General features: G+C 51.6%; 2 protein-coding genes across 7 annotated transcripts; one reads left to right on the forward strand and one right to left on the reverse strand.

Moving 5' to 3' along the window:
* Window positions 1–1,770: 1,770 nt before the first annotated feature.
* Window positions 1,771–11,889, reverse strand: PRPF19 (pre-mRNA processing factor 19). Its single transcript, XM_019754014.3, has 16 exons — window positions 11,652–11,889; window positions 9,863–10,012; window positions 9,598–9,674; window positions 8,717–8,858; window positions 8,560–8,633; window positions 8,372–8,434; window positions 7,449–7,490; window positions 7,247–7,321; window positions 6,904–6,979; window positions 6,667–6,776; window positions 5,284–5,439; window positions 4,991–5,060; window positions 4,671–4,756; window positions 4,202–4,372; window positions 3,955–4,060; window positions 1,771–2,318 (listed from the first exon to the last, which is right to left on the reverse strand). The coding sequence occupies exons 1-16, from the start codon at window positions 11,668–11,670 to the stop codon at window positions 2,221–2,223; spliced, it is 1,515 nt and encodes a 504-aa protein (XP_019609573.1). The 5' UTR covers window positions 11,671–11,889; the 3' UTR covers window positions 1,771–2,220.
* A 156-nt stretch (window positions 11,890–12,045) lies between these two features.
* TMEM109 (transmembrane protein 109) lies at window positions 12,046–24,628 on the forward strand. Of its 6 annotated transcripts, XM_074336450.2 has the most exons (7): window positions 12,077–12,304; window positions 14,600–14,696; window positions 14,902–15,031; window positions 15,246–15,442; window positions 21,352–21,596; window positions 22,531–22,633; window positions 23,093–24,628. In XM_074336450.2, exons 5-7 carry the CDS (start codon window positions 21,360–21,362, stop codon window positions 23,482–23,484), a joined length of 732 nt encoding a protein of 243 aa, XP_074192551.1. In that variant the 5' UTR covers window positions 12,077–12,304; window positions 14,600–14,696; window positions 14,902–15,031; window positions 15,246–15,442; window positions 21,352–21,359; the 3' UTR covers window positions 23,485–24,628. The 6 variants fall into 6 exon arrangements, with proteins under 6 accessions (XP_019609581.1, XP_074192551.1, XP_074192552.1 ...); XM_074336451.2 differs by having other exon boundaries at window positions 14,902–15,442; XM_088789621.1 differs by lacking the exon at window positions 14,600–14,696.
* Window positions 24,629–25,395: the final 767 nt, after the last annotated feature.

Below are 25,395 nucleotides of genomic sequence, written 5' to 3' on the forward strand. Positions count from 1 at the left end.
CAGAAAGCAGGCCAGCCAGGCCACACAGGTTCTAGGGCAGCGGTGTGGCACTGACTGGGGTGCGGCAGGACTGAAGTCCCTTAAGGATGTACTGCATGCTCCTCCCATCCCCGCACATAAAGGCACGTATGTTCAGACTCCACACAACCTGAGGGTGACCACGGGTGCCCCTAGCGACCCACGGATCCCAAGAACCTGTGCTTATCTCCTTAACTAGTTTCCCGAGAAATGAGGGCAGGCCTGAAGAATGCAAATCAACATCTAGCCAGAAACCTTTAGACAGCTGGTTTAATGCTGTCCTAGCCCTGGGGTCTAACCCAGAAGCATGTAGCCCCCCCATGCCCTCAACCCTCGCCCCACCTTGAATGACGCTGCTCTATCAGTCCACCCTTCACTCCTACGGAAGTTTGTTCTGCCTTAGGAGAACTGCATCCTGGGTCTTTTCTTTAAAAAGGATAATCATACCTTTCACATCATAATACCCCAAACTGGCTGAGGATATACAAGACCCACAGTCATACATTGAGCCATACCCTCAAATTGGTACAAAAAAGACGGGCACATGTTGGGAAACTTCTCCATGTTCCCAACACTGCCTCATCACCCTGCTCTGGGGAAGTTACCCCCAAGAACTGAGCTAACAAGAGGCTGCATGTTCAAAGATCTCCGCAGCACTATTTACAAATGGCTAAAACTTTGGCATGTTTCCCAAAAGGCGAGTTTCATGGACAATAGGGGTTACCGATACACACAAAGGCTTTCCTGGCAAAACGTTTGAGGAGACTGGGTTTAAAAGTTCAGTAGTTTCTTTCCTGCAGTTTTCAAAGGTACTAGCTACTAGGCGTTCTGACCCTCCAAGGGACGTGGCATGCCCCAAGGTACGTGACCATGCAACACTGACCCAACAAACACGCCTGGTCTTGTTGCTTCAATGTGGACGCAATGCTTGGACCCACAGCCCCGCCAGGTAATACCCCACATCTTAGCTCTCCTTTGGGCCACAATTCCTTATCCATAATCGCTAACTCCCCCTTTCTCAGCTCACTTTCTAACCCACCCCATTAGGCTTCCAGCCCCCACTACTGGGATGGCTCCTCAAGGGTAGCAACAATCTCCTTGGGCCACACCCAGGGCACCACCCTCAGCCTCCACACACCTCATCACTCCAGCCTTAGAACCTCCCCTGCCTGCAACCCCTCCTGGCTTTCAGCTCACCTCAGAAAGGCCTTTCCCAACCACCCAAGCTGAAGCAGTCACATGACCCTAATTTCCTACATGGTCTGTTTGTTTTCTCATCTTTTTTACTAGTTACTGGCTATCTCCCCTGGAACCGGCTGTACTTCAGATTTTCAAATGCCAGAGTTACAAAAATCTTTCTGATTTAAGCCAGTTGGGGACAGGTTTCCTCTCACCTACAACCAAAGAATCCTTACTCAAATGCTCAGTTCCTTACCGCAACAGAAGGCCATTCTTCCCTGCCCACCCCACAAGGCAAGTGGCAGCACAACCAACATGAGACACTCTAAACACAATGGCAAGGCTTGCAGGGACATGGAAGATACATTCTGGCAAATGGCTTGTATACTTATTTTTGTTTTCTCTGATTTCTGTCATGCAATCAAAAAGAGGGGGTGGGGTGGGGTGGGGTGGAGTGAGGGAGCCATGAAAGGAACACCGGCTTCCTGACAGCAAATGTCCAGCTTCGTGCTCCCTCCCCTAACCCACCCCCAGCCCGGGTGTTCCTGCTACAGACACACACAGGAAGGTGGCTATGTTTATTGTTCTTTTTTTTAATGAAACTAGATCACTGCTTACAAAATCCTGCATGAGCCCTCGTACCCAACCCCTCCAGTTCCCTTGGCTCAGCCTCGCCCCGTCTCCCAGGAACTGAAACAAGGTGGATGCAGAATGGCCACCACCACCAACTCAGTGACCAACATGAGGGGAGAGGCCCTGGGCCCCCACCCTGAGCCTCCCGAGGGTGACAGCTGTACCTCCATGTCCATTCCTGTCGGACATGGGGCCTGGAGGCTGCATGGATGAGGGTGGTCCCTGGTGCCGCGGCTCTCAGGCCACCACCCAGACCAGAGTGAAATGATGTGGATGTCCCGCCCCGTGACCCTCCCCCCGAGCAGTCTCTCTCCCCTTCCTCCCCCCACCCCCAGCCCTAAGTCTACCCCACGACTGAGATGAGGCCCAGCTCCCGTCAAAGGGAGAGGCCTACAGGCTGTAGAACTTGAGGCTCCTGTCCATGCCTGTGGAAGCAATGAACTTGGCATGGTGCCCGAAGGCCACCCCTGTGGTCAGACCGCTGTGCTCTGAGGAGAGAGACAAGAGGCAATGGTGAGAGGCTTTTCCCCTTTGGGTCTGAGCACCGACCCGATGACATGCATGCACCCATCGGTCCTCCCACTCAGTGCTCCCCACACTGCATGTGACTACTTGTCTGTTTTCCCCAAGACTTCAATGTCCCGAGGGCGAGGTTCTAGTCTGACCCGCACACGTACGCCGGGGCCTCCAGTGGTGCCCAGCACACGGCAGCCACCAAGTGTTTCTTGGCAGCTGACTGAATCGAGGACTGTCAACTCCCCCCTCACCTAAGCTTTCGGGCAACTGCAGTTGAGCTCAGCTCGAGTGCTGGCTTTGACTGGGAGCCTGGCAGAGGGCACTGAGACCCCCGAGTCCTGTCCTTCCACAGCTCCCTCCTGCCATTTGTAACCAGTTAGCTGAGTTTTCAGATTGGTTTAAAGTTCAATCATTGGCTTATTGGTATCTATTTACTTCTAATTCCTCACTCGTAACTAGAACAGTCCAGCAGCTCGTTCTGGCTCATGGGGTTCCCACTCTAGGGAGCCGGAGCCCCGAACACAGGGCAGGGCTGTGGCAGGGGCAGAAGACGCTGGGCAACACTCGGCTAATTCACGAGCATTAGTGCCAATTCCTTCTAGTAAGTGCCGCTCACACCTGGAGCCAAGCAGCTCTGCACAACGAAGTCCCCTGTGCTTCCAGCTGCCACCCCACCTCACTCTGCTCCACACCGTAACGGCGGGGTCCAATGAAGGGTTAAAGCCCAGGCCGTACGGTTAGGCTCGGACACCTCTGTAACACAACACACTGAGCAGGGCTCAGGGGAGTGTGGGGGTGGGAGAAGTAGCTTGCGTCCTGCCCACAACCTGCTAATGAGGATGAAAATTTTATCAACAAAGACAGCAGCAGCTGCCATTCAGCTCCCAAGTGTGCAGCAGGCACCCGGCCACCATGCATGCCACCTCCACATCACCAGCTGGCACAATCTACAAAGCATTGCCAATATATCCATTTTAAAGATTGAGAAGCTACAACACTGAAAGGGAAAGTCAAATACCCCGGACCAGACAACTATTAGGTTAGCGACCCTCTTATCCACTGTCTCAGCATTTTATACTCGTCTTTTCTAGCACTTACCATTGCAATTAAACAATTATTTGTGAAGTCATCTACATCTGCCTTCCCAACCTGACTAGAAATTCCATTAGTGCAAAGACTGGATCTCTCGTACTCCTGCTCCAACCCCACAATGGACCAAGTCAGTACCGAATAGTAACAATGGTAAAGCCTTACTATGTGCCAGACACTGTTCTAAAAACACACACACTCATCTAAACCTCACAACCCCACTAAGTGTGTACTATCATGCCCCAAAGACGTTAAGTAACTTGCCCAATGTCACATGACTTGAAGTGGTAGAGCCAGCATTCAAACCTGAAAACTGACCCTTGAGTTCATTTTCTTAGTCACTTAAACTCTACTGCCTCAGGTTGTGACTAATGGCTGCTGAGGCAAGTCAGTGCCTGCCCCTAGAAATTCCTAACCCAGTGAGATTTCCCCACTCCCTCTGGGCCAGAACACCCGAGGCCCTCAGGACCTCAGGACCTCAGGACCCCAGGACCCCAGGGCCCCAGGGCAAGCCTCCACCTGTAAAGTGAAGAATCTCCGTCCACTGTTTGCAGATGTAGATCTGGACATCGGTACCCCCAAGGGCCAGGTAGGTACCGCTCTGGTCAAAGATCAGCGACTTCACCTGCCAGAGCCAGAACAGAGGTCACACGAGGGGAACAGAAACTAAGGGGCAAGTGGGGGTAAAGAACAGCAGTTTAGATTAATTCAATGAATAACCGACAGAGGAGGCGGCAACGGAGAGGGCTGGGGGTGAGGGGCACACCTCAAAGTTGTTATCCAGCTGCAACGTCTTGAAGTTCTTCAGCTTCCGCAGGTCCCAGAGCTTGACGGAGGAGTCGTCGGCCGCGGTTGCCAGGTAGTAGCCATTCTCGGAGAAGGCGATGCTGGTGATGGGGCCTGAGTGGCCAGGGAAGTTGGCCACGTTGGTGCGCTCCTACAGTTGGGGGGGGGAGGAAAATGTCACCCAAGGGTCACGAGAGGGAGAGAATGGAGCTCACAGAACTCCTACCTCTGAGATGTCCTCCTCCGTCTTTCAGGGAAGGACAGCTAACAGGGACAGCAGGGGAGGGTGGCCGGCCCAGGGACCACAGGCCACTCCTCTCATGTCCCACACACAGAGCCACTCTCTCTCCACCCTTGGACACCCCCAGGGCCAGGTGTATAAGCACTAAATCACACTGACCCTTAGAAGCACTGACCCTGGGCCTCAAATGGAGACCGCCATGTCCTACCTTCAAGTCCCAGATCTTGATCTGAGAGTCCATGGTTCCTGTTCCAAAAATGAGTCCATCGGGGTGGAACTGTGCACAGGTGAGAGCTGTGGGGAGGGGGAGATGAACCTGTGGTCAGAGCCCACTGGGAGAGGCTACGCGTAGCAAAAGGTGGGTTCCTTATTCTTCACATGCCCCACTGTGCCCAGCACAATGCGTGGCACTCAGCAGGGACTGGCAGCAAATGTATTTTTACAAGAACAAATGAGCAAATCAAACATGAAAATAAATGATAAACAGCAAATAAAGGGAAAGAGCCCAGTGCCTCTGCGACAACTTACAGCAGCCAGAAGTCTCATCTGTCACCTTGGTGAGCACACGCCCTGTCTGGATGTCAGAGAAGGCCCAGTACTGAAAGAGCAGACAGAATGGAGCCAGTAAGGAAGTGGGCGCCCTTCAGGAGAGCAGAGAGCCTGGCTCGGCAAACCCAGGAAAGCCAGCTCTTCTCCGCAGAGAGGAGACATTCTCCTTGGGGTTCTGGGGAACCAGCTGGGTTGGTGAGATGTTCCCTCCTCCCGGGATGTTCAAGCTCGGGGACCAGCAGGCCTCTTCAGGGCTCTGGCTGGGACCACACCTGGTCATCAGAGGAGCTCAGGAGATAGTCACCAGTGGCGTGGAGGCTGAGGCCTGTCACAGCACTCTCATGGGCCCGAACAACCTGTACACAAGAGGCATTTGGGACCGACCAAATCCTGATGGTGGCATCTGGGGAGGCAGAAAACACCAGCTCCTGAAAGGAAAGCAGAGGCAGGACATCAGAGAGACGGGTGGACCATAACGATCTCATGAACGGGGCCGGGATGATACAACCTAACAATGGCTTTTCCTTTCAGCCCTGCGCTGCCTGGAACCATCCATTCACCCACTGATGCCTGAGCGAACCAGTGGTAAACGATATTAAAATGGTAAATCAGACAGCATCTGGCCTTGGCGAGGCCTCGCCACCCAGTGGTGAAAAGGACAACTGCACCAGAGTGCAATTTCCTAGGCCCCACTTCTGGGACCAGAGGGAAATGTGGCTGTCAACTGAGGCACGGAATTTTTTATTTTTGTTTATTTAAATAACCCACGTAGCTACTGGCTACTGTCTGGGATAGCACAGGTTTGAACAGGATTGGGTCTGCAAGGAGCTGCAAGGGCATGTTCAGTGTACCCCACCCTTAAGGATTCTTAGAAAAAAAATGTGACAGGGAGAGAACTTACAGTGTCACCAACCAATTATTTTGGTTAGGACATTAAAAACCATAAGGTAAAACCAACTACCATCTTTCATCAACGTGATTTCATAAGAGAAATATTAACACCAGTAAGCAGGAAAGGAGTGCTTTCATTTCAATAACTAGTTTGATGAAAAATTCACGTTACTCTTTTAATCTCCTTAAGGTACAGGGAAAAGGCTGACTGGGCGGCACTGATTCGGCCACCGTCCTACAATCCAGACCCCAAGTGTCCTAGATCTAAAGATTCAAATCCCACAATGTCATTAACCTGGTGAAATGACCTGCCTTTACCATCAAACCAGCAATTCTCCATCTATTTTAACCCACACCGCTTTCGACAGTCAGTGTAGCTTGTACCCCCCATGCTGGACGACCACGGGAATACTTCCTCAGATCCGTGACTCAAGACTTGGTTGAGCTTTGTTTTCTGTAGTTTGTATTATAAACATGGGAGGATTTTTCCTTTTCCTAACATAAACTATTTCAATGAATATGCTTTTCCAGGGTACACATTTCCTCCTGGGTCGAAGGCCCCTGCTTTAGTGGACTCTACGTAAAGGGGAACCCCATGGCTCCCAACAGAGTCCCCTAAATGCCAGCTCTGGAGTCAGAGCTCTTTCTCGGGCCCACTTCACTTCACCAGGGAGACAGCATGGGGGTGAAGGACTGGTTCTGGGACCCTAAACCACTGAAAAAGGCTCAGGAATGGGGGACCAAGAGTGGCTAGAAGCCCTTACCTGGGAAGGGTGAAACACCACACTGGTGACTTTCTTGGTATGGCCCTTGAGGGTGGCCAGGATTTGCTCAGAGCTCTTGTCGAAGACGACGACATTTTTATCCGCCCCACCTGCAGAGGACCCAGATGAGATCCCCAAATGAGTCAGGCCCTTCCAGGTCCCTATGCCCCAGGCCCCTTTGCCCCAGGCCCATGCGAGGACAGGAGCGTGCACCCTCCAGGCCAGGCCACTTCTCACCAGTGAGGATCTTGTTGGTGTCGGAGGGGCAGAGGTCCAGGGCGAGGATGCCGGGAATGCTGGCGCTGTGCAGACCCTGTGCAGAGAGAGCCACACCGAACCCGGTCACGGCCACACACTCCCCCACCGCCACCCCCAGCCCCGGGGAACAAGTGACTTCTGTTCCTTATCCATTGCACTTGGCCTGCTGCCTGGCTGCAGCACCTCCCTCACTGCCTCACTGGGAAAGCTGGGCAGGAAGCGAAGCCCTGACAACTCCGCTCTCTGCCCACTGCTCTGCAGGCTGGCCCACCCCACCCCAGCAACAGCATGTCTCCAAGTTCACAGGGAGCCGGCCACTCACCACGTGAGAGGCCACCTGCCGGTATCTGCTGAGCTCTTCTGGCTTTACCAGCTCCTCAGGCACAGTCTTCCCTCTCTGAGGAAGAGAAAAGCCCCCCAAGAAAAGCGGCAGTGAGTGCAGGATTCAGCCGTCGCCCTTTCTCCTCAGGGGTCAACAAGGCCACCAGGCCACCTCTCTCTTCTGGCTCTGGGAGCGGACTCACCTTCTTACGCTCCGTGGTCAGCACTGTGGCCTTGTCTTGAAGCTGGGGAAGAGAGGGGAATGGACGCGACGTGAGACAAATGAGTTTTCCAAGAACAGTATCTTGGATGCTGATCACATCCATGCCTTCACAAGTGCCCCCCAAAACTCGCTGTCTGCCGAGGTCTGTGCTAAAGACTTACAAGCATCAGCTCTTTTTACTCGCACTCCAACCTTATGAGGCGGGTGCTGATGACCTTGTTTCAGAGGAAACTGAGCTTCAGAGAAGGGAAGTCACTTGCCCAAGGCCACAGAGGCGATAAATGGCAGAGCTCCCAGACCAGGTCTATGCCACTAAGATGAGAACTGAGATGCAGGTTGACAATCTGAACTGTTTGGAAAAGACACAAACTATCAAGTCCTGTGAAGGCGGATTTCAGGAATATAACAGAGCACTGGACCTGGGGGCGGGCCAGCTCTGCCTCTTGTGAGCTGCACCTTTGAATCTGAGTCAAAGAGTCCTCATCTGTAAACTAAAAATGCTAATTCCTGTCCTGTTTTCCTCAGAGAAAAAACATGAAAACGTGTAACAAAATGCCTTAATATCTGCCAAGAACCCCGATAACAAGAATAGCTACAAGTTGCACTTATCAGTAATTACAGTCTGTTAAATTCCCACAAGTCTACGAAGTAGGCACTATTATTCTTATTTTAAAAGCAAGAGAAATGGATATAGAGAGGTTGGTTAAGTCAAACCAAGGCCGTGAAGCTTAAAAATGGTGACATCAAAATACAAACCCAGGCAGGCAGTCTGGTCCGACTCTGTGCTCTGCACGACTCTCCTTTATCCCCAAATGGATGGGATTTTTATTCATGTGGGACTCAAGGCAGCTGATGAAAAGTGAGGGCCCATCAGCATTCCCACCAAGTGAAAGCACGACCTACCTTCTGGATAATCTCGGGGGTCATTCCCACCAGCTCGCCCAAATCCATTGGCTCGCCTGCACCCTGAAGAGAAGAAAGGTACAGGTGAGAGGCATGGAATGTCCAAAACCCTGGCAGGAGGAGAGCCCCAGGCGCCACCGGACACAAACGGGCTGGGGGCCAAGGGGGAGCCGGGAGACGACACTCACCACAACACTTGGCTGTGAGCTTGGCACAGCCTGGGGCACGATGAGACCAGCCTGCGGCTTCAGGGTAGCCAGAGCTGAGAGAGAAGATAATGTTAGAAATGGGATACGATGAAGCAGGACCAGCCCCGAGTGGGGGGATGTGGGGGAGAGGCTGCACCTTCTCGGGCAGCAGTGACTTCCTTGGTGAGACGGGCAATGACACGGCAGGCAGCGTCGTGCTGGTACAGCGCATGGGACAGCTCTTGGCGGGTGGTCTGCAGCTGCTGGCGCAGAGTGAAGCTGTGTAGCATGACTGCATCCTGGGGGGGAGGGATACCACTCTGAGGGGGTGCACCCAGCAGAAGGGTCAGCCCTCGAGAAGAGGACACTACCGCCAATCCTTACGGCCTAGACCAGTATCAGTGACCCCAGCTCTATCTGAGTAGCCCAGAACCAGAGAGTGAGCCACTCCCGAGCAACTAGCCCCTGCCTAACACTGGGCACACGGACAGGAGTGGGAGCCAGCTCTTTCCCACCCCCATCTCCACCAATTTACTGGCAAATCTCAGATGTCATGCCATCACCTCACCAAAAGGGAATAATAACGCTGCTGCAATTTACTGACTGCCCTCACGGTGTCAGGCACTGTGCCAGGCAGTCCCTCAAGATATATTCATTCATTCCTATTTTAGAGCACCCACTGTGTGCCAGGTGTTTCTGTCGGTGCTGGGGATATACCGATGAATTAAACAAGTCCCTCATGTCATGCAACTTCTAATCAAATTTTATTCTAATTCTCCCAAAACCCCGAAAGACAGACACTAATCCGTGTTGTACAGTCAGGAAAACCAGGACTCGAATACGAGCGACTTGTCCAAGGGCACGTGGAGCTCAGGGTAGAACTCAGATCTGTGTGACTTCAACAACCAGTCTCCTCCTCCGTGAGCATCCTGCCCCACAAAAGAGAAAATAATGCTCCATCCTTCCCACCCCCAAGTCTTAGTCCAGTGATCACTCTCTGCAAGTGGGGAAGACATTAGTTCTCTTCCAGGAACTCACCCACTCATCCTGTAAGGCCTTCAGAATGGCCGGGATGCTGGTGGCTGAAGGAGGCTTGGGCCGGATTGGGTGAGCAACTGCCGAGAGAGGAAAAGCAGATATGAAGAACCAGAACCCAGGGGACCCTTCCTTTTCCTCTGCCCCACCCTTCTCCCTTTAGCTTGCATTGCCAGGTCACTAGCCCCTCCTCCCATGAGCTGGCACCACCTCCCCCGTCTCAGGCTCTGAGCTAAGATGACCCTGGACTGAGGCAGCCCCTAGGCACCTTTGATGTCGATGAGCTGCTCCTCGGACAGAGGCTGGTTGTTGATGGGGTCGGTGCCATTCTCTGCAATATACTTCTCAATGAGCCGCCGCTCGTAGACATGATTAGACACAGGGGACACACATGGGTGCTCTGGCACTTCATTGGAGACTGTGGAGAAAAGCCAGGCCGTGAGCTCAGGTGGTAAAAGGGAACTTGGGCCAAGGGGATGCCTCACCTGCTGCCGGCCCCAACAAGACCCAGGGTTCCCACATTGAACTAATAGGAATTAAGACATGACACCAAGCCAGTATTGTACTGTCCCCAGAATGCTTTCCAGCTACCTATCTAGCTTCTCCTATAGTCAGACAGCCAACAAATAATTATTGCACAACTACTATGTGCCACGCCCCCGGAGAGCAGTCAATCAGCGCTGCCCGTCTCATTTCTGAACAAAGACGCTGTGGAGATACACATTAAGCCACTCATATCTCAGTCTAGAGCCTAGATTATCAGACAATGAAATGACAAAGCAATGTGACAAGTGCTATATAATACATTTCACTGTTTGCCATGCACGACTGTAAACGCTTTCCATTGATTAACTCATCCTCACAGTCACCCCCAACAGAGGTATCATTTACACGCCTGCCTCAGTAGTCTGTGCACCCCTTGAGGACGGAGACTGCAGCTGTCTCTGGCTTCCAGTATAATGCAGATACCCAGCAGGCACTCGGTAAACATCTACCAGATGAGTGAATGAGAGGACGGGTGGTGCTGGATGGAAAAGGGCTTCCTCAAGACTGAAACAGTGAATGTGAAATACTCCACAAACTGTGATTTCTTCGATGTGAAGGGTTCCTTTTCCTAACTATCAGAGCCCTTCCTTCTTCCCTCCCCCCCCTTTTTTTTTTATTTATTTATGGAGAGGCTCTGAGAGTAGAGGGCTTGAGAATTAGGAAGCAAATAGAGAAAGGGATGATAAAACAACAAGGATGGAAAACATCTGCAAGCCACAATAAAATACCAAAAGGAAAGATGATACAAGCATGAAAAGAAGCGTGGGTTCCGGGTCAGAGAGCCCAGCTCCATCACCCTGCTCGGCCACTTACTAGCTGTGCAGCGTTAGATAAGCCACACTCTGCTTGAGCCTAACATCCTCATCTGAGAAACCGGACCTTTATGTCAGCTTTGGAGAATTCTTGTGAGGATAAAATGAGATCATAGGCTTGGAAGTGCGCTGTACACCAATAAACGCTTCACAAATGTTCGCCTCAGAGGCTGAAAGCTAGAGACCTGGCTTCCAGCCCTGTCACTACCTCTAATTCACTGTGACCTTCCCAAGTGGCAGAAGCTCTGCCTACCCGAGCTGGACCCCATACAAAATCCAGTACAATGCCCTCATTTTGCAGATGGGAAACTGAGGCCCAGGGCCTTGCGCCAGATCACAAAGCCAATCGGAGGCGGACCCTGCAGAAGCCCTCGGGTATCCTGATTCCCACACCAGGGCTGGTTCCCCTGCACCAGCTCCCTGTGTCCAGGCCTCAGTTTCCATTGCGTAAACGAGGTGGTTAAGCTCAGCAATGCCTGCGACAATAAACCTGAGGCGTTACGTAAACTGTGAAGCGCTGCGCAAATGCACCCCACGCTGAGGAGGAGGAGCACCTCCGAGCTGACAGGCCGCTGCCCTGTCTCCCAGGAGCCCCGTTTTCACCTCCGCCCCTGCCCCGGCGCCTGAGAAGCCCGCAGATCCTCCCCGCTCGGCTCTCCGGCCTCCTGTGACCCGCGATCGGCTGCAGCCAATACTCACTAGAGCAGATCAGGGACATGGCGCCGTCGCTGCGCTCCGAGGCGCCACACACCGGGCTCCGGGATTAGCTTCTGAGCTGCCGCGGGCCACTTCCGGTTCCCCGCTGCTTCCGGGAAGCCCCGCGGCGAGCGGGGAGCTGCCCCAGTCGAGCGATGTTCCCTTAGCCCTTCACGTGGGACTGCGGCGGGTCGCGCGCCTCAGCCTCCTGCCCCTAACGGAAACTGCCCTTTCCCAGAATGCAACCGGGCAGGAAAGGGCCCGCCACGGGACACTCGACTATTTCCGGAACGGCTCGGCTCCTTCCGTTCAGCGCTGCCGAGAGCGGGGGGGGGGGGGGGGGGGGAGGCGCGGGAAGACATCCGAAACTACATTTCCCATAATGCAGTGAGAATTTAGAGACTCTGCTAGGAGACCCGGTGAGGAAAGCGCAAACGCAGATGGGTTGAGAAACTAACACTGACCGAGGAACCGTTCTAGGCCTGTCCCTATTACCAATTTGCTCCGCGATCTCCCCTTTCCTACATGACTTCCACCTCCCTTCCAACTCAGATGGTGTAGGATTCTTTGTGGATATCTATAAGGTACTCCCAGAAATCATGTACAGAACGTGGTGCGGGCTATGAGGGATCCAGACCAACCAGCAGGACATACAGGTATGGTCGGTGAAGTCTTCTTCGATGAAGAGGTGTGAATGAGCTAGACTTTAACAGATGGGCAATATTCAGATAGAAGGGAAGAGAATCCTAAAAGGAGGACCAGAACAAGCAAAGGCTTGGAGAGAAGAATAAAAGTTGCAGGTAAGAAGGGTATTATGGCACAGCGGCCAAGAGCATGGACGCTGACGTCCGATTGCGTGCTCTAACCCCAGCTCCACCCAGCTAGGAATGGGTGTGAACTTCTCTGCCTTAATTTCCTCATCTGTAAAATAGGGCAGTGATAACAAGTGTTGAACTAACCCATAGGGTTATTGCTAGGAGTTGGTATTTAAACAGTGCTCTGAACTAAGCCTGGCACATAGTAAGTAAAATATAAATATTCATGTTTGTTATCATTATCCCGAAAGCCAAGCCAAACTACTATCATCTCTCCCCTGCATCAATAAAATAGCATCCTAATTGGTCTTGTTTTCAACCTGGCCTCCTCCTAATCCATTTTCCACCGAACAGCCAGTGCTCTACTTTCAATGAAAAATCTGTTCCCACTACTCTCCAGGCTTTTCCTTCATTTAACAAATATTGACTGGGTAACTCCTACCTGATAACTGGAGATACAAATGGTGAATAAGAAAGACAAGGTTTCTTTGGAGCTTACACTTTATTGTGGGGGATGGGGAAGCCATAGACACATAGACAATCAACACATAAAAAAAAAATTCCAAAGAGTGGTAAGTGCTAAGAATAAAACAAATCAGAGTAAAGTAGATAGGAGCTGCTGTGGATGGGAAGAATAGGCTACTTTTAAGCAGGGTATTCAGGGAGGGCATCTCTGAGGAGGTGACATTTTTGTTGAGACCTGAATGAGGAACAGTGTTTCTGGCAGAGGAAACTTGCCCCCAAGTCCTGCACCATTTAGCTCATGCTGACCACCACAGTCTCACTCCATCTTCTCTCCAGCCACACTGGTCTTTCAAGTCCTCAAACTTACTCTGGCTGGTTCCAGTATTTTCACCTGGAACACTTTCCTCAACTGCCTCCCTTCTTCTCCTCCTCTCCCATCCCCTCCAAAATAAACTTCAACCTCACCTTAAGTGGTGCTTCCTCTGGAGCCTTTTTCTTGACCCCTAACTGGAGTTTAGTGGCCACAGTAGCCTGTAATATTCCTCTGAGCCACTCTGGATAACTATAATCAATTATTTACGAGGATCTGTTTGATGTCTGGGTTCTCCGCTAGACCATAAACTCCTTGATGGCAGGAACCATAGTTGTTCTCTCTGGTCACTGTTGTTTCTTAGAGTGTAACACAGTGCCTGACAGATAGCAGAAACTTCATAACTGTTGTTGGTTGAATGACATTGCCTGACAGGCCAGGAATCTTAAGTTCTTGGCTGTGGTAGGAAATAAAATGAATCTGTTTAGGTGGGGCCTTGAGCCAGAGGTGGTTAGACTTGATTGGGCTGGCAGAAGAACAGCCACTGAGCTATGGAATGATAACCACACTTCCAGAAGATTCCTCTAGAAGATATCACTGGATGGGTTGGAAGGGGACAGAGTGGAAGGCAAGAGACCCAGTAATTCATTTTTTAGACAGATCTTAATGGAGGACCCACTGTGTGCCAGTCAGGCACTAAGCTAGGCATTGGGGCTACCACTATGAGCAAAACCAGAGGTATCCCTATATTGGGGAGCTTATGGCTGTGACAGAAGGATGGAGGAAAAGGGGAGTCCTTTCCAGGCTTTTGTATTTCAAAAGCCAGCCCCTCAGGGGATAGAAAGGATTCAGGGCAACTGATTTTGGAGTAAATATTACAGGTAAGGACTTGATCTCAGACTCATCCCTACTTCCCCCAATCTCAACCTTCCCACAGAGGAGATAAAGATTCCCTAGGCTAGGAAGGGAGACATAGGAAGAAAGGTATATATGTGTAGTTGTTGATGGATCCCCAAGCAAGGGACTCTATGCCCTGCTTCCCCGGGCCAAGGCTGCTTGGAAAGCAAGAGGACACATTGGCCAATAACTCCAAAGAAGCTCCATTTCCTACGTAGATTCAGTGGCAAACTGTGGACAAGTGACTGAGGAAAGAGTGAAGATCAGGGATCTATAAAACTGAGGCATTTTAACCCAGCTGCCAAAATTATTAACATGAAGGTTGAGGCATGAGGAAAGACTCCATTCTTGTTCTAATTAGCAGGGGAACTTAAACTTTTTGAAATTTCCAGTCCTGCATCAATGCTTGGATATGCATCCAGACATATACCAGACCTCCAGATAATTTTGGTTACCTCTTGAAGGATTCACGTATCCAGACCACTGACAAGAGCAGACCTCCTGGTGCCCATCTCCTGGACCACCTGGCATCCATCATCCAGACTGCCTGACATCTGACTGGTAACCACCTGGGACCAATCCTAGGGCAGGACTGATAATTCTCAAAAATGTTTGTTTAACTATATGAATTCTTAACTTTTCTTTCTTCTTTGGGACACATCTGGGTTTGTTTGTTTGTTTGTTTGTTTGTCTGGTTTTTGCCTAGCTGCATTCCCAATTTGCAAACTCTAAAACCCTTGAATTAATATTTATAATTTACTTCTAGCAAAGCCTCCAGACTCTTTTCGAGTTCATTTGACATGACAGAGGCTTGGGCAGGACAATGCAGCTGAAACAACAGACACTGAGGATTCAATGAATCCCCCGCCACCACCCCCATGTTACTTTTCCAAAAGGTCTGTACAACCTGAAAATCAAGGGTGGGAAGAACCCTGAACTGTCTGAGATTGTTTCCACCACTCATATAGAAAGAGTTGAAAAGAAATTAACTAGTTATAGTGGGGGAAAGCTACATTTCTTGCACAAGAAAGTCTGTGACCTGAGATTGGTGGTAGTCCTACAAATCAGAAACAATCTCAAAAGCAAATGTAAAGTTCCAACTATTTCCAGGAATCTACCAGAGACGGCTGGGGAAGACAGAGAGACCCTTAGCAGAGGCAGGAAATGATGAGCATCCAGACAGAGGAAGATGGATGAGAGATGTACTATGAAACGTCTGAAGAAAAGAAACAACTGGAATTGGTGACTGACTGGTTGCTACTCAGTGCGTGATCTGGGAAGAAGGCAGACTTAGAAGGCTGATTCAGGTACAGGGGGCGGGAAAAGAGTTCCATTTCAGAGTGTTGAGTTTCAGGAACTGCTTTAACATCAGAGGGGAGCTTTCCAATGGCAGCCAATGTGATCACAACATTTGGACAGCAGCTTGGATGTTTTTTTAAAATCTTCATTCTGTTACTTCAGTGAATCTCCACACCTACTGAGAAGTGGTATTTTTAGGACCTTATAGTACTTTATAGTAATGCGGAAACGAGTGAGCTCAGAGACATGAAGTGACGTGCCTGGAATCACAAAGCCGGCAAGGAATCACCTCCTTTCAAACCCTTGGTCTCTGCTCCTCGCAATGTCGCCCTTTTTTTTTTTTTTTTTTTTTTTTTTTTGGTAGAGCTCAGGTCTGGGAGTTTTTTCCTTTCCTTGCATAAAATTAAATGAACATTTTGGGAGCCATCTCCGGAGTTTGGGTGTGAAATTGCTCTCGGAAGGTGCAGGTGCATTTCCCCACCATTGTGTGCCTCTAACTGCACCTCAAACACCTTTTTCCTTTGTGCCTTTTTAGCGCGCGAAAAGTTTCTCAAAAGACCAGGGGCTCTCGGGCGCCCCTTCCTTAGAACAATGCCTAGGAGGCAGCACGGGGCTCGAGAACTACATTGCCCGAAATGCCGAGAGGCTGGAGAAGCTTCGACCCCAAATTCAAAGACCCAGTTTACCCACTCTACAGCCCAGATATAGTCACTTATTTCCCTTTTCCCGCCAGAGACTTCCCTTCCCTGCTCGACCTCCCGATCCCACTCGTCTCGGTGTAGGAAAGAAAAAAACAAAAGCGAGGGTAGGGCGCATGCGTACACGGCACCGGGTTTGGGCCTGGAGGGAGCGGCCGGCACCAGAGCACATCCCGCCTTGCGCGTGCGCAGACGAAAAACCAACACCCCGGAGTTAAGGCGCGGGTTTGGTGGCTCGTTTTAGCGAAGTCGCACGTGAAGGGTAGCAGTGGCCCGAGCCCGGTGAGTGTGAGCCGAGACCCGGGCTTTGGGGCAGACAGGGCTGGGGAGGCGGCAGCCACCGCAGGCGGTGCCGGGGCGGAGCCGCGAGGCCAGGCGAGCACCACTGGGGAGGGGTCCGACGTCGCGCGATCGGGAAGCCGACTGGGGACCCGGATCCTCGTTGCTATGCAACTGGGGGCGTCGTTACTAGGTAACGGGAGACACGCGTTTCCCGGGAGCAGAGGGTTGCAAACGCTGCTCCCAGGTCCGGCCGAGGCGCGGCAGCCGCCGGGTTGGGGGACGAGGCAGGGGTGAGCACGCCGTCTCCGACCCCCACCCCACGGCGCAGCTTCCTGCGGCTTCGCTCCGAGCTCTTTGGGGTACCCCGAACCCATGCGCCGCCCCGGGTCTCTTGCCAGCGATGCTACCCAGCAGGGCTTGGCAGGGGATGCACTGTTCGAAATAGCGCATGCCGCTGACACCCTGTCTCCCGGAGGCTGGGCCTTCATGTGGGCGCCGTGAAGCTGGGAAACTGCCCCTTTGCCTGTCACCCTGCCCCCAAACAGTTGCTGGGCAGCAGCTGTCAAGGGTTTAGCGAGGGCTGCCCCTACCTTCCAGGACGCTGACTTCATTCCCCTCAGTGGCAGCTTCGCCCCGTCTAGGAGCCTCCTTTCAATGCAGCTGTCTTTCTCGGGTGGCCGCTGCATATTCGGATCAACTTTAAAATAAGCCCCCTCTCCCCTCCTCTCCATCGCTCTCCGTTGCTACCCTCACGGCTTCTTGGCGGCCTTCTAATATTCATTTAACAAGCACGTGTTAGTCATCATTCTGTGCTAGGCGCTACGGATTCCAAGAAAAGTTAGTTGTCAAGTCTGACCCCGAGGTGCTCAAAGTCTAATGGGGGAGGCAGGCATATAGACTGCTAAATTCTGCTACAATGCAAAGAGTGGTATATTGGCAATTTGCAACACTTCTGTAAGTGTTTACAGTGTACCAGGTTCTTGCAGAAACATGTTAACTCCTTGGAGTAACTCTTAACCCCACTTAACCCCATTTTCCACTTGAGACTGAAACTCAGATTAAGCAATAGGCACAAGGTAGTGGCTTCTAGTTTGTGGCAGAACTGAGCCTGGGAGGAAAGTTGAGGGTCCTTTGTATACTGACTGCTACCCTTTCAGGGTGTTGCCTGTGCTAGCTTTTCCCTGTGCTACTGATCATAGTTATGCACCAGATATTCCCAGGAGCTCTGAAACAAAAGCCTGAGCCCTCTCTGGGAGAGTCTGGGAAAGTTGGCCCTAGGTGGGCAGGCATCCTTGCTTTGACAGGCTCCACAGAGTTGAGAACCACTGTTCCACAGGGGCAGCTCTGGACAATGATGGGGAAATCAGGGCCAGCAGAGGGCACTAAGTCAGCTGCCCCTCCTGCCATGTAGTGATTCATAATGTGAAAGGAAACTAACCAGAGCAAAGAGTCTTGGCGGGGGTGTGTGGACCGCCCCATCCTGCCCTCTTGGCAAACCACACCTAAACATATAGTGCCTCCTCACTACTACAGTACATGAAGCAGTTTCTCTAGCCCAGCTGGGTTCTCCTCGCCCTGCTTGCGCCATACTACAGTTGCCTGAACAGCAGTGGCAGGTCTAGTCCCAATTTTTTGCTTTCCTCCTACCTCTTGGTACAAAACAATGACCTGTAAGCTCAGTGGACAGGTCATCCTCTGGTGTGTGGTCTCATCCTGGGAATCTTGATGTCCTCTCACTTTGAGCATGTTGATTTTGGGGAGAACTTTAAGCACCTTGGGAGTAGGGACCATGCCTTACTGAGGCAGCGTACGGGTGTGGAACGAGTAAAAGAGCAAGATTTAGATCTGGGGTTCTGAAGTCAAGTCCCAGTTCTGCTGTGTGAACTTGAACAAGTCACTTGACCTCTCTGTGTAAAACGTGGGTGGTAGCAATCCCTTATAAGATAGTTGTAAGAATTAAATGAGATAGTGAAATAAGCACTTTGTAAATTATAAAACAACACACAATATAAATGTGTATACAAACATACATAATTTGTTGTTGAGTGCCTACTATTGGTCTGAGGCTAGGCGGGAGGTGAAGACACTTAAGACACTTCCTCTCAGCACTTGAGACTGCTTCTGCTCTTGACTACCATGGCTTCTCTTTATTAAAAGTGACTGGGCTGAAGTAAAGAGGCATAATGGTGGTGGATCAGATTCTTGCTGCCTGGGATTAACCTGGAAGAAATGAGAAGGTATCCTGTTAAAACAATTTGAAGAAATGGACCAGCCAGTAATCTGTACTCCTATCTGCAAAGGGCACACTCCAGAATCCTGTTAGATTAGGTTTCCGGTGCACTTCAGAAGGTCAGCTGGCAGGGCAGTGCTGGTCTTACTGTGGACAGTTTATTTCAAGGTCTCCCCAGTTTCCCTTGATTGGGGCAGGCGGCCACTTGAAAGTGGAGGCTGGCATGGGGGTGGGGGGAGCAACTCACATCACGTTACCCTGACCTTCTAGAACGGAGGAAGTGACATCTGATCCCTCCTGGTGGAGGTCGTTGGATACAGAATCCAACCCAAGATAGCAACCCTGCTCTTTAAGTCCCCGGTGTGGTTATGACCCACATAGCTCAGGAACTGACCTGTGCTTCCCTCATCTCCCACCACTGGCAGGCAGGAACCATCTGGTTCTTCATTTGTGCCAGAAAGAGTAGGTTTCCCAGCCTGGGGTTGTTCCACATGAATTGCATGTTTTGCAGCCCTGCTTGATCCTACAGGTCTCAGGAGGAACTTAGAGCAGCTGTTTCTGAGCCAGAAATTGCCCTGAATGTGACTCTTTTTTTATAGCTTTTTTATTATTTATTTATTTATTTTTTTTCCAAGTCAAGTTGTTGTCCTTTTAGTCTTAGTTGTGGAGGGCGCAGCTCAGCTCCAGGTCCAGTTGCCGTTGCTAGTTGCAGGGGGCACAGCCCACCATCCCTTGCGGGAGTCAAACCGGCAACCTTGTGGTTGAGAGGACACGCTCCAACCAACTGAGCCATCCGGGAGCTCAGCGGCAGCTCAGCTCAAGGTGCCGTGTTCACTTTTTTTTTAGTTGCAGGGGGCAGAGCCCACCATCCCTTGCGGAACTCGAGGAATTGAACTGGCAACCTTGTGGTTGAGAGCCCGCACTCCAACCAACAACTGAGCCATCTGGGAGGCAGCTCAGCTCAAGGTGCCGTGTTCAATCTTAGTTGCAGGGGCAGAGCCCACCATCCCTTACTGGACTCGAGGAACCAGCAGCCTTCGGAGTTAGGAGCACGGAGCTCTAACCGCCTGAGCCACCGGGCCGGCCCCTGAATGTGATAGTTTTATAAATAACCCTTTCTCGAACCCTCCTCCTTCTCACTAAACAAGAAAAGGAACATCTTCTCTTCCCACTCCTTCATCTGGTTGGCTCTGATTTCTGGGCAACTCCCTGAGTGCCCTGGTAACGGCAAAAACTTCAAGCACCTGGCTGCTCCTGCCTTAGGGACATGGCTCAGCCTCTGATCATCAGGTCTGAATCATGGGAACTCCCTGGAGCTACAGGTTCATTCCTGAGCCTAGAAGAGAACAGGGTATTCGCTGAGGCTATTGGACATTTCTCAAGCAAGCATGGTGGCAAAGAGAAGGTGGGGTTGAAAATGTTTTTCTTGGCTGATCCAGACCTGCTTCAGTTGGGTCTTAACTTGCGTAGAGCATCATGAAGCAGAAGAGACCAGAGCGCAAAACATAAAGTAGTTAAGTGAATTGTCACCAATAATTCATGGAAATAATTGGTAGATGCCAAGTTTATTTTAGCTCATGAATAATCTATTGTATGACTTTCTAAATCACTTCTGAGACTTCTGTTGGAGACCATTCGGCAGGGTGGTGTGTGCGAGAGGTCCGATGTCAGATGCACCTGAATTCAAATCCTGGTGTCCCCACTTTATTTCTTATCCTACCTCAATTTGTTCATCAGTCAAATGGGGGATAATAACAATACCTATCTGATGGGTTGTTATGAGGATTAAATGAGGTTGGTGGCACATGGTTAGTTTTTTATTAATGATGATAACTTTCATTAAAGGTTGTGCTTTACCCCTTTGCTGAGGAGTTGGGGTCCTTCTCTGTCAGTGGGTCGCAACTTTGCACAGTGGAATCACCTGGGGAGCTTTTGGAGGTCTAAGCCTAGGCCACATCCAGACAGTGACATCAGAACCTCTGGGTTTGGGACAGTGGCATCGGTCCTTTGTGAAGTGCCCACGTGATTGCAGGGAGGAGCCACAGTTGAGATTCACTGTATTTCCTTCACTCCCAAAGAGTGTGCGATTTGGGAGCAGAAGCTTCGCTTCAAATCCTGGCCTGCCTATTTAGCTCGGTGACCTTGGGCAAATGCTTAACTCCTAAGTCTCAGTTTCTTCTCATCTGTACCAGTAAGGGGGAGGAGGATAATACCGACCTCACGTGACGGTCCTACAGAGCAAATGGCATGTGTTTGAGCATGCAACCAAGCACTTCTCTTTACATCGTTATACAGTGGTAATCCGATTTAAAAACAATTTTTTTTATATGTATCAGCTTTATCTTAAATAGGTTATAACCTCCTTGGGGACAAAGACTTATAGTCTTATAATTCTTTTATGCCCATAGCACCTGAGACACAGAGACAGGCCTCCAGATTTTTAGAACTGGAGTAAGCCTTACAGAGATCTTCTTACCCACCCTAAGGCATTGGCTCATACTCTCTGGTTAATTAATGCAAGTGATAAAGAATGTGAAAGAGGAACCCGTAAAACAGATGGTTGCACCCAGCTTAAGTTGGAAGTCCCAGTTTTGCCTTTCTTAGCTAACAGAGTAGGGGTGGAGGAGGGTGCTGGAGGCCGGTCTGGGACAGTGGGTTTCTATGCCAGTTCTGGCTCCCTGCTCACCCTGTGCTCCTCTCCCTGCAGACCCAGCCATGGCAGGCTCAGGCAGCAGCTCGCCATGGGGCAAGCATCTGTTCAAAGTCTTCCTGATGGTCCTAGTGGCCCTCGTCCTCCTCCACTCAGCATCGTCCCAGCCCCATGGGGACTTCGGGCTGCCGGGCCAGAAGAAGAGGGAGGCCCCAGTTGATCTGCTGAGCCAGATCGGCCGCTCTGTGCGGGGAACACTGGACGCCTGGGTTGGGCCAGAGACGATGCACCTGGTTTCTGAGGTAAGGAGGGTTGTCCCTGCAGTGACTACATACATTGAGGAAACATAAAGGAAGAGGCATCGTTCGTGGCCACCCCATCTTGGCTCCACATCCTGTGTGTGTCATATTCCCTGGCACAGAGAGCCCCAGATTCCACAAAATGAAGCCAGACAGTACCTGCCTTTTGCACTCCCACTGTTTGACTCCTACCCTAGGGCCCTTACCTCTGGCCCCACCTTTAGCCTTGTTCCTGTCCCTTCTAGCCAGAAACACTGGGAAATGAGCCATCTTTACAATCCTATGTCACAGGTGACTGTAGAGTCTGACTTTGGTCTAAATTTGACCTTAAGACTTAAATTGGCAAAATATCAAGACCTGAATCCTTCCTTTCCCTCTGGAGGTGGGGGTGGGGCTGACTCAGGGGCTTACAGTAGGTTTGCCTCTTCTACCTAATGGCCTTCCAAGCATGGCGTCGCAGACTTTTGCTAGGTAACACTAAACAGCTGAGATCATCGTTTATAAAATCCCTAGTATAGTAGAATGGATTGACTCCTTTCTTACAGAATCGTCCTAGTCCTTTACAAATGTTACTTCACACACCTCCATGATTCCCTGGGAGGCTAGGAGGACCCCAATTTTACAGGGTGACTACAGCAGGGATTAGATGATTCCCCCACCCACATACATACACTTACTACTGCCAGCAAAACATGCCAGCAAATCAGTTGAATTAGGGCCCAGATGCCCTGGAAAGAGAAAGGGCCTGCTGTCCATCTCTGTGCACTGGAAGGTGGCTGGGGAAGGAACCCCTCAGCCAGGCCCAGGTGGGCAAACCTCTGGCTGAGAAGCGGGTGGGAGATGTTCCTGCCTGGCCTTGCCGGGGCCGTGCTGGTGAGGCTTGGAGGAGAAGAGCAGCATTAATTATGGACTCAGCTCAGCCCTGCTGTTTCCACAGACCTCGTCTCAGGTGATGTGGGCCATCTCCTCAGCCATCTCTGTGGCCTTCTTCGCTCTGTCTGGGATCGCTGCACAACTGCTGAATGCCTTGGGGCTAGATGGTGAGTGACAGAGAACTGCTTAGGTCGGCGGGAGCTTAGCCTGTCACTTCCTATTTGCAAGAGTTTATCTTTTCAGGGTCCAGGCTTGTCCACAGCTAGTTGACACCTCCCAGGTCTCCCCAGAGGCCAGCATAAGAGTAGGCCTATAACTACTACCACCTACCAGGCATTTGCTTCGTGTCAGGAGAGGCATCATGCTAAGCCATAGTCTCATTTAACTATTACCCACAGCCCAGAGAATTACTCCCATTTTGTATATGAAACAGACTCAACCAAGGGAAGTAATCTATCCACAGCCAGTAGGAACTGGAGCTGAGATTTAAACTCACATCTCTGTGACCCTGTGGGAAAGGATTTTTCCTTTGCAAAGGGGTTTAGCTCCTCCCCCTTTTTTGGTTCTTTCCCCCGTGTCCCCTCACCACTCCAGGTTGACTGATTCTGTAACTCTTCCCCTTTCAGGAGATCATTTCACCGAGGGCTTGAAGCTCAGCCCCAGCCAGGTCCAGACCTTCCTGCTGTGGGGTGCAGGGGCCCTGGTCGTCTATTGGTTTCTGTCCCTGTTCCTCGGCTTGGTTTTGGCCTTGCTGGGGCGGATCCTGTGGGGCCTGAAGCTTGTCCTCTTCCTGGCCGGCTTTGTGGCGCTGGTGAGGTCGGTGCCTGACCCTTCCACCCGGGCCGTGCTGCTCCTGGCCTTGTTGACCCTGTACGCCTTGCTGAGCCGGCTCACTGGCAGCCGGGCTTCGGGGGCCCAACTGGAGGCCAAGGTGCGAGTGCTAGAGCGCCAGGTGGACGAGATGCGCTCGCGGCAGCGGCGAGCAGCCAAGGGGTTCCGGAGCATGGAAGAGGAGTGAGGAGGACGCCTGACAATGCCACCTTCGTCATACCAAAGAGCTGAGCTGCTTCTGGGTTGCAGGCCCTCCTGCCAGCCCCTTGCCCCTCTCTTGCCATCTCTGAACCCTCAGAACCTTTATCTCTGCGCCAGACCCCTTCGCTGCGAGGGAGGAAGGCCACACCCCCTGCTGGTCCTCTGTCTGGGCTTGGTTCTCTTACCACTTTCTCTGCTCCCACCCTGTCCCAGCCAGGGCAGCTTGGATGGGCCTCCCCACCAGCTTCCGCATCTGCTCTCAGCAAACATCACTGCCATTGGCTTCCCGTGACTCTGCCACCACCTCACCTTCCTCCCGATACTCTGGCTCTCCTGTCCTCTAGCTACTCCTTTGCCAAGTGCCCAGCTCCCTTCCTGTGTGTCTCCTTCCAGCCCTGTACTCCAAACAAACCATGGTCCCTCAAGGCCAGTTCCCATCCCCTTCATTGCCCAGCATGGAGAAGAGGCAGGGCATATGGGACCTGAGGGAAGGGAGGTGGGGTTGGGGCCGAGATGTACATTGAGTCTGTTACAAGTGCCTTAGTCCGCGCCAGCGGGCCCCCTGCTTGCCCGCTGCTGTGCTGTATCCCTGTGGCTGCTTCATGTGAAGAAGAGAGTGATTCCTCTCAGGATCTTGATTCCCCTTCAGCCAAAGCAAAAGATGACTGCTTCCTACGTAGGCTTGTGCCTGCAAGTAGGACCCTACAGTGGCCGTCAGATCCTTCAGGATTTCAGAGACCCTGAGGAGGAAGGATGACTCTTCTCTGTGTCTGCACAGCTCCAGGCAGGTCTCCATTTCAGTCTCCACTCACTGCCACCAAGGAGTGGCCGATCAGGGCCCACCCCAGTGGCCTGGAAGGATCACGGAGCAGACACGCCAGAGGTGTACTATAGCCCCTTCCCTTCACATGCTCTGCGGGGAGCAGGGGGAGCCTGCCAACCCTTCCACCGGGCTCATTCTTCCTGAGGCTCTGGTGGACGTGGGTGTCCTGTGCCAGGCCCGGCACATGACGCGAGGAGTGAATAAATGCCCTGTTCTTACTATTAAGGTTTGATGTGGAATCACAACTGCAGTGATATATATTTTTATCAGCGCTTGTTTGGTTTTCAATAAAGTGCACGCTATTTTACTACCTTGTTCCGTATAAAATGTATTTACTTCAAGTCTGTGATAGATCGCTTTGATTTCTCCCTCCACAGCTAAACACATTTCTGTAGAGCCCTCAGCTTTCCTGACTTCTTCCAGCAGGGGCAGTGTGAAGCTGGTAGAAAGGGAGGGAGGGAAGGAGGCAGGAATGAAGGCTGGTACCAGGTACCCTTCCCTCCAGGAGTGTGAGGAATGAGGAACGCAAGTCCCCATCACAAAACTTCCAGGCACTGACTGGCACCCCACCCCTTTCCGACCCCCATATGCAGGATTGTCGAAGGCTGGCCCACAGCCAGGAGACTTGCCTGCCCTCCCTTCTTCCCCTACCAGACAGGAGTTTCCTGCACTGTGGTTCTCCACCCTGCCCATAGATTAGATCAGTTATTTTGTGGAGGGGCCTGGGCCTGGTTTTTTTCTTTACAAACTGCCCAGGAGATGCTAAGTTTCAGCCAGAAAGCCTGCTATGGAACGTCTCCCAACACTGCCTAGCAGGCGAGGCTGGGAGGCAGGCCTTCCCTCAGGAGCAGAGGCAAGCCTTTCCTGAGCCCACAGGCCTCTCTCTGGGATGGGGCTGGGCATGAAACTCGAGCTGCCTGCACCTGGAGACCTTCCGTCACAGGAGTGGCGCAGGCCTCTGTCAGTGCAGGCCCGGGAGCTGTCACCTAGCTCTATTGGCTTCCCTTTCACTCCTTTTCCACCCCTGCAGCTTGGTCCCCTTTGTCTCTGAATTCTGGTTCTGATTCAGGTGTC

This window comes from Rhinolophus sinicus, chromosome 14 (genome assembly GCF_057876585.1).
Source record: "Rhinolophus sinicus isolate RSI-liver-muscle chromosome 14, RSI-T2T, whole genome shotgun sequence".
In the NCBI taxonomy this organism is placed as follows: Eukaryota; Metazoa; Chordata; class Mammalia; order Chiroptera; family Rhinolophidae; genus Rhinolophus; species Rhinolophus sinicus.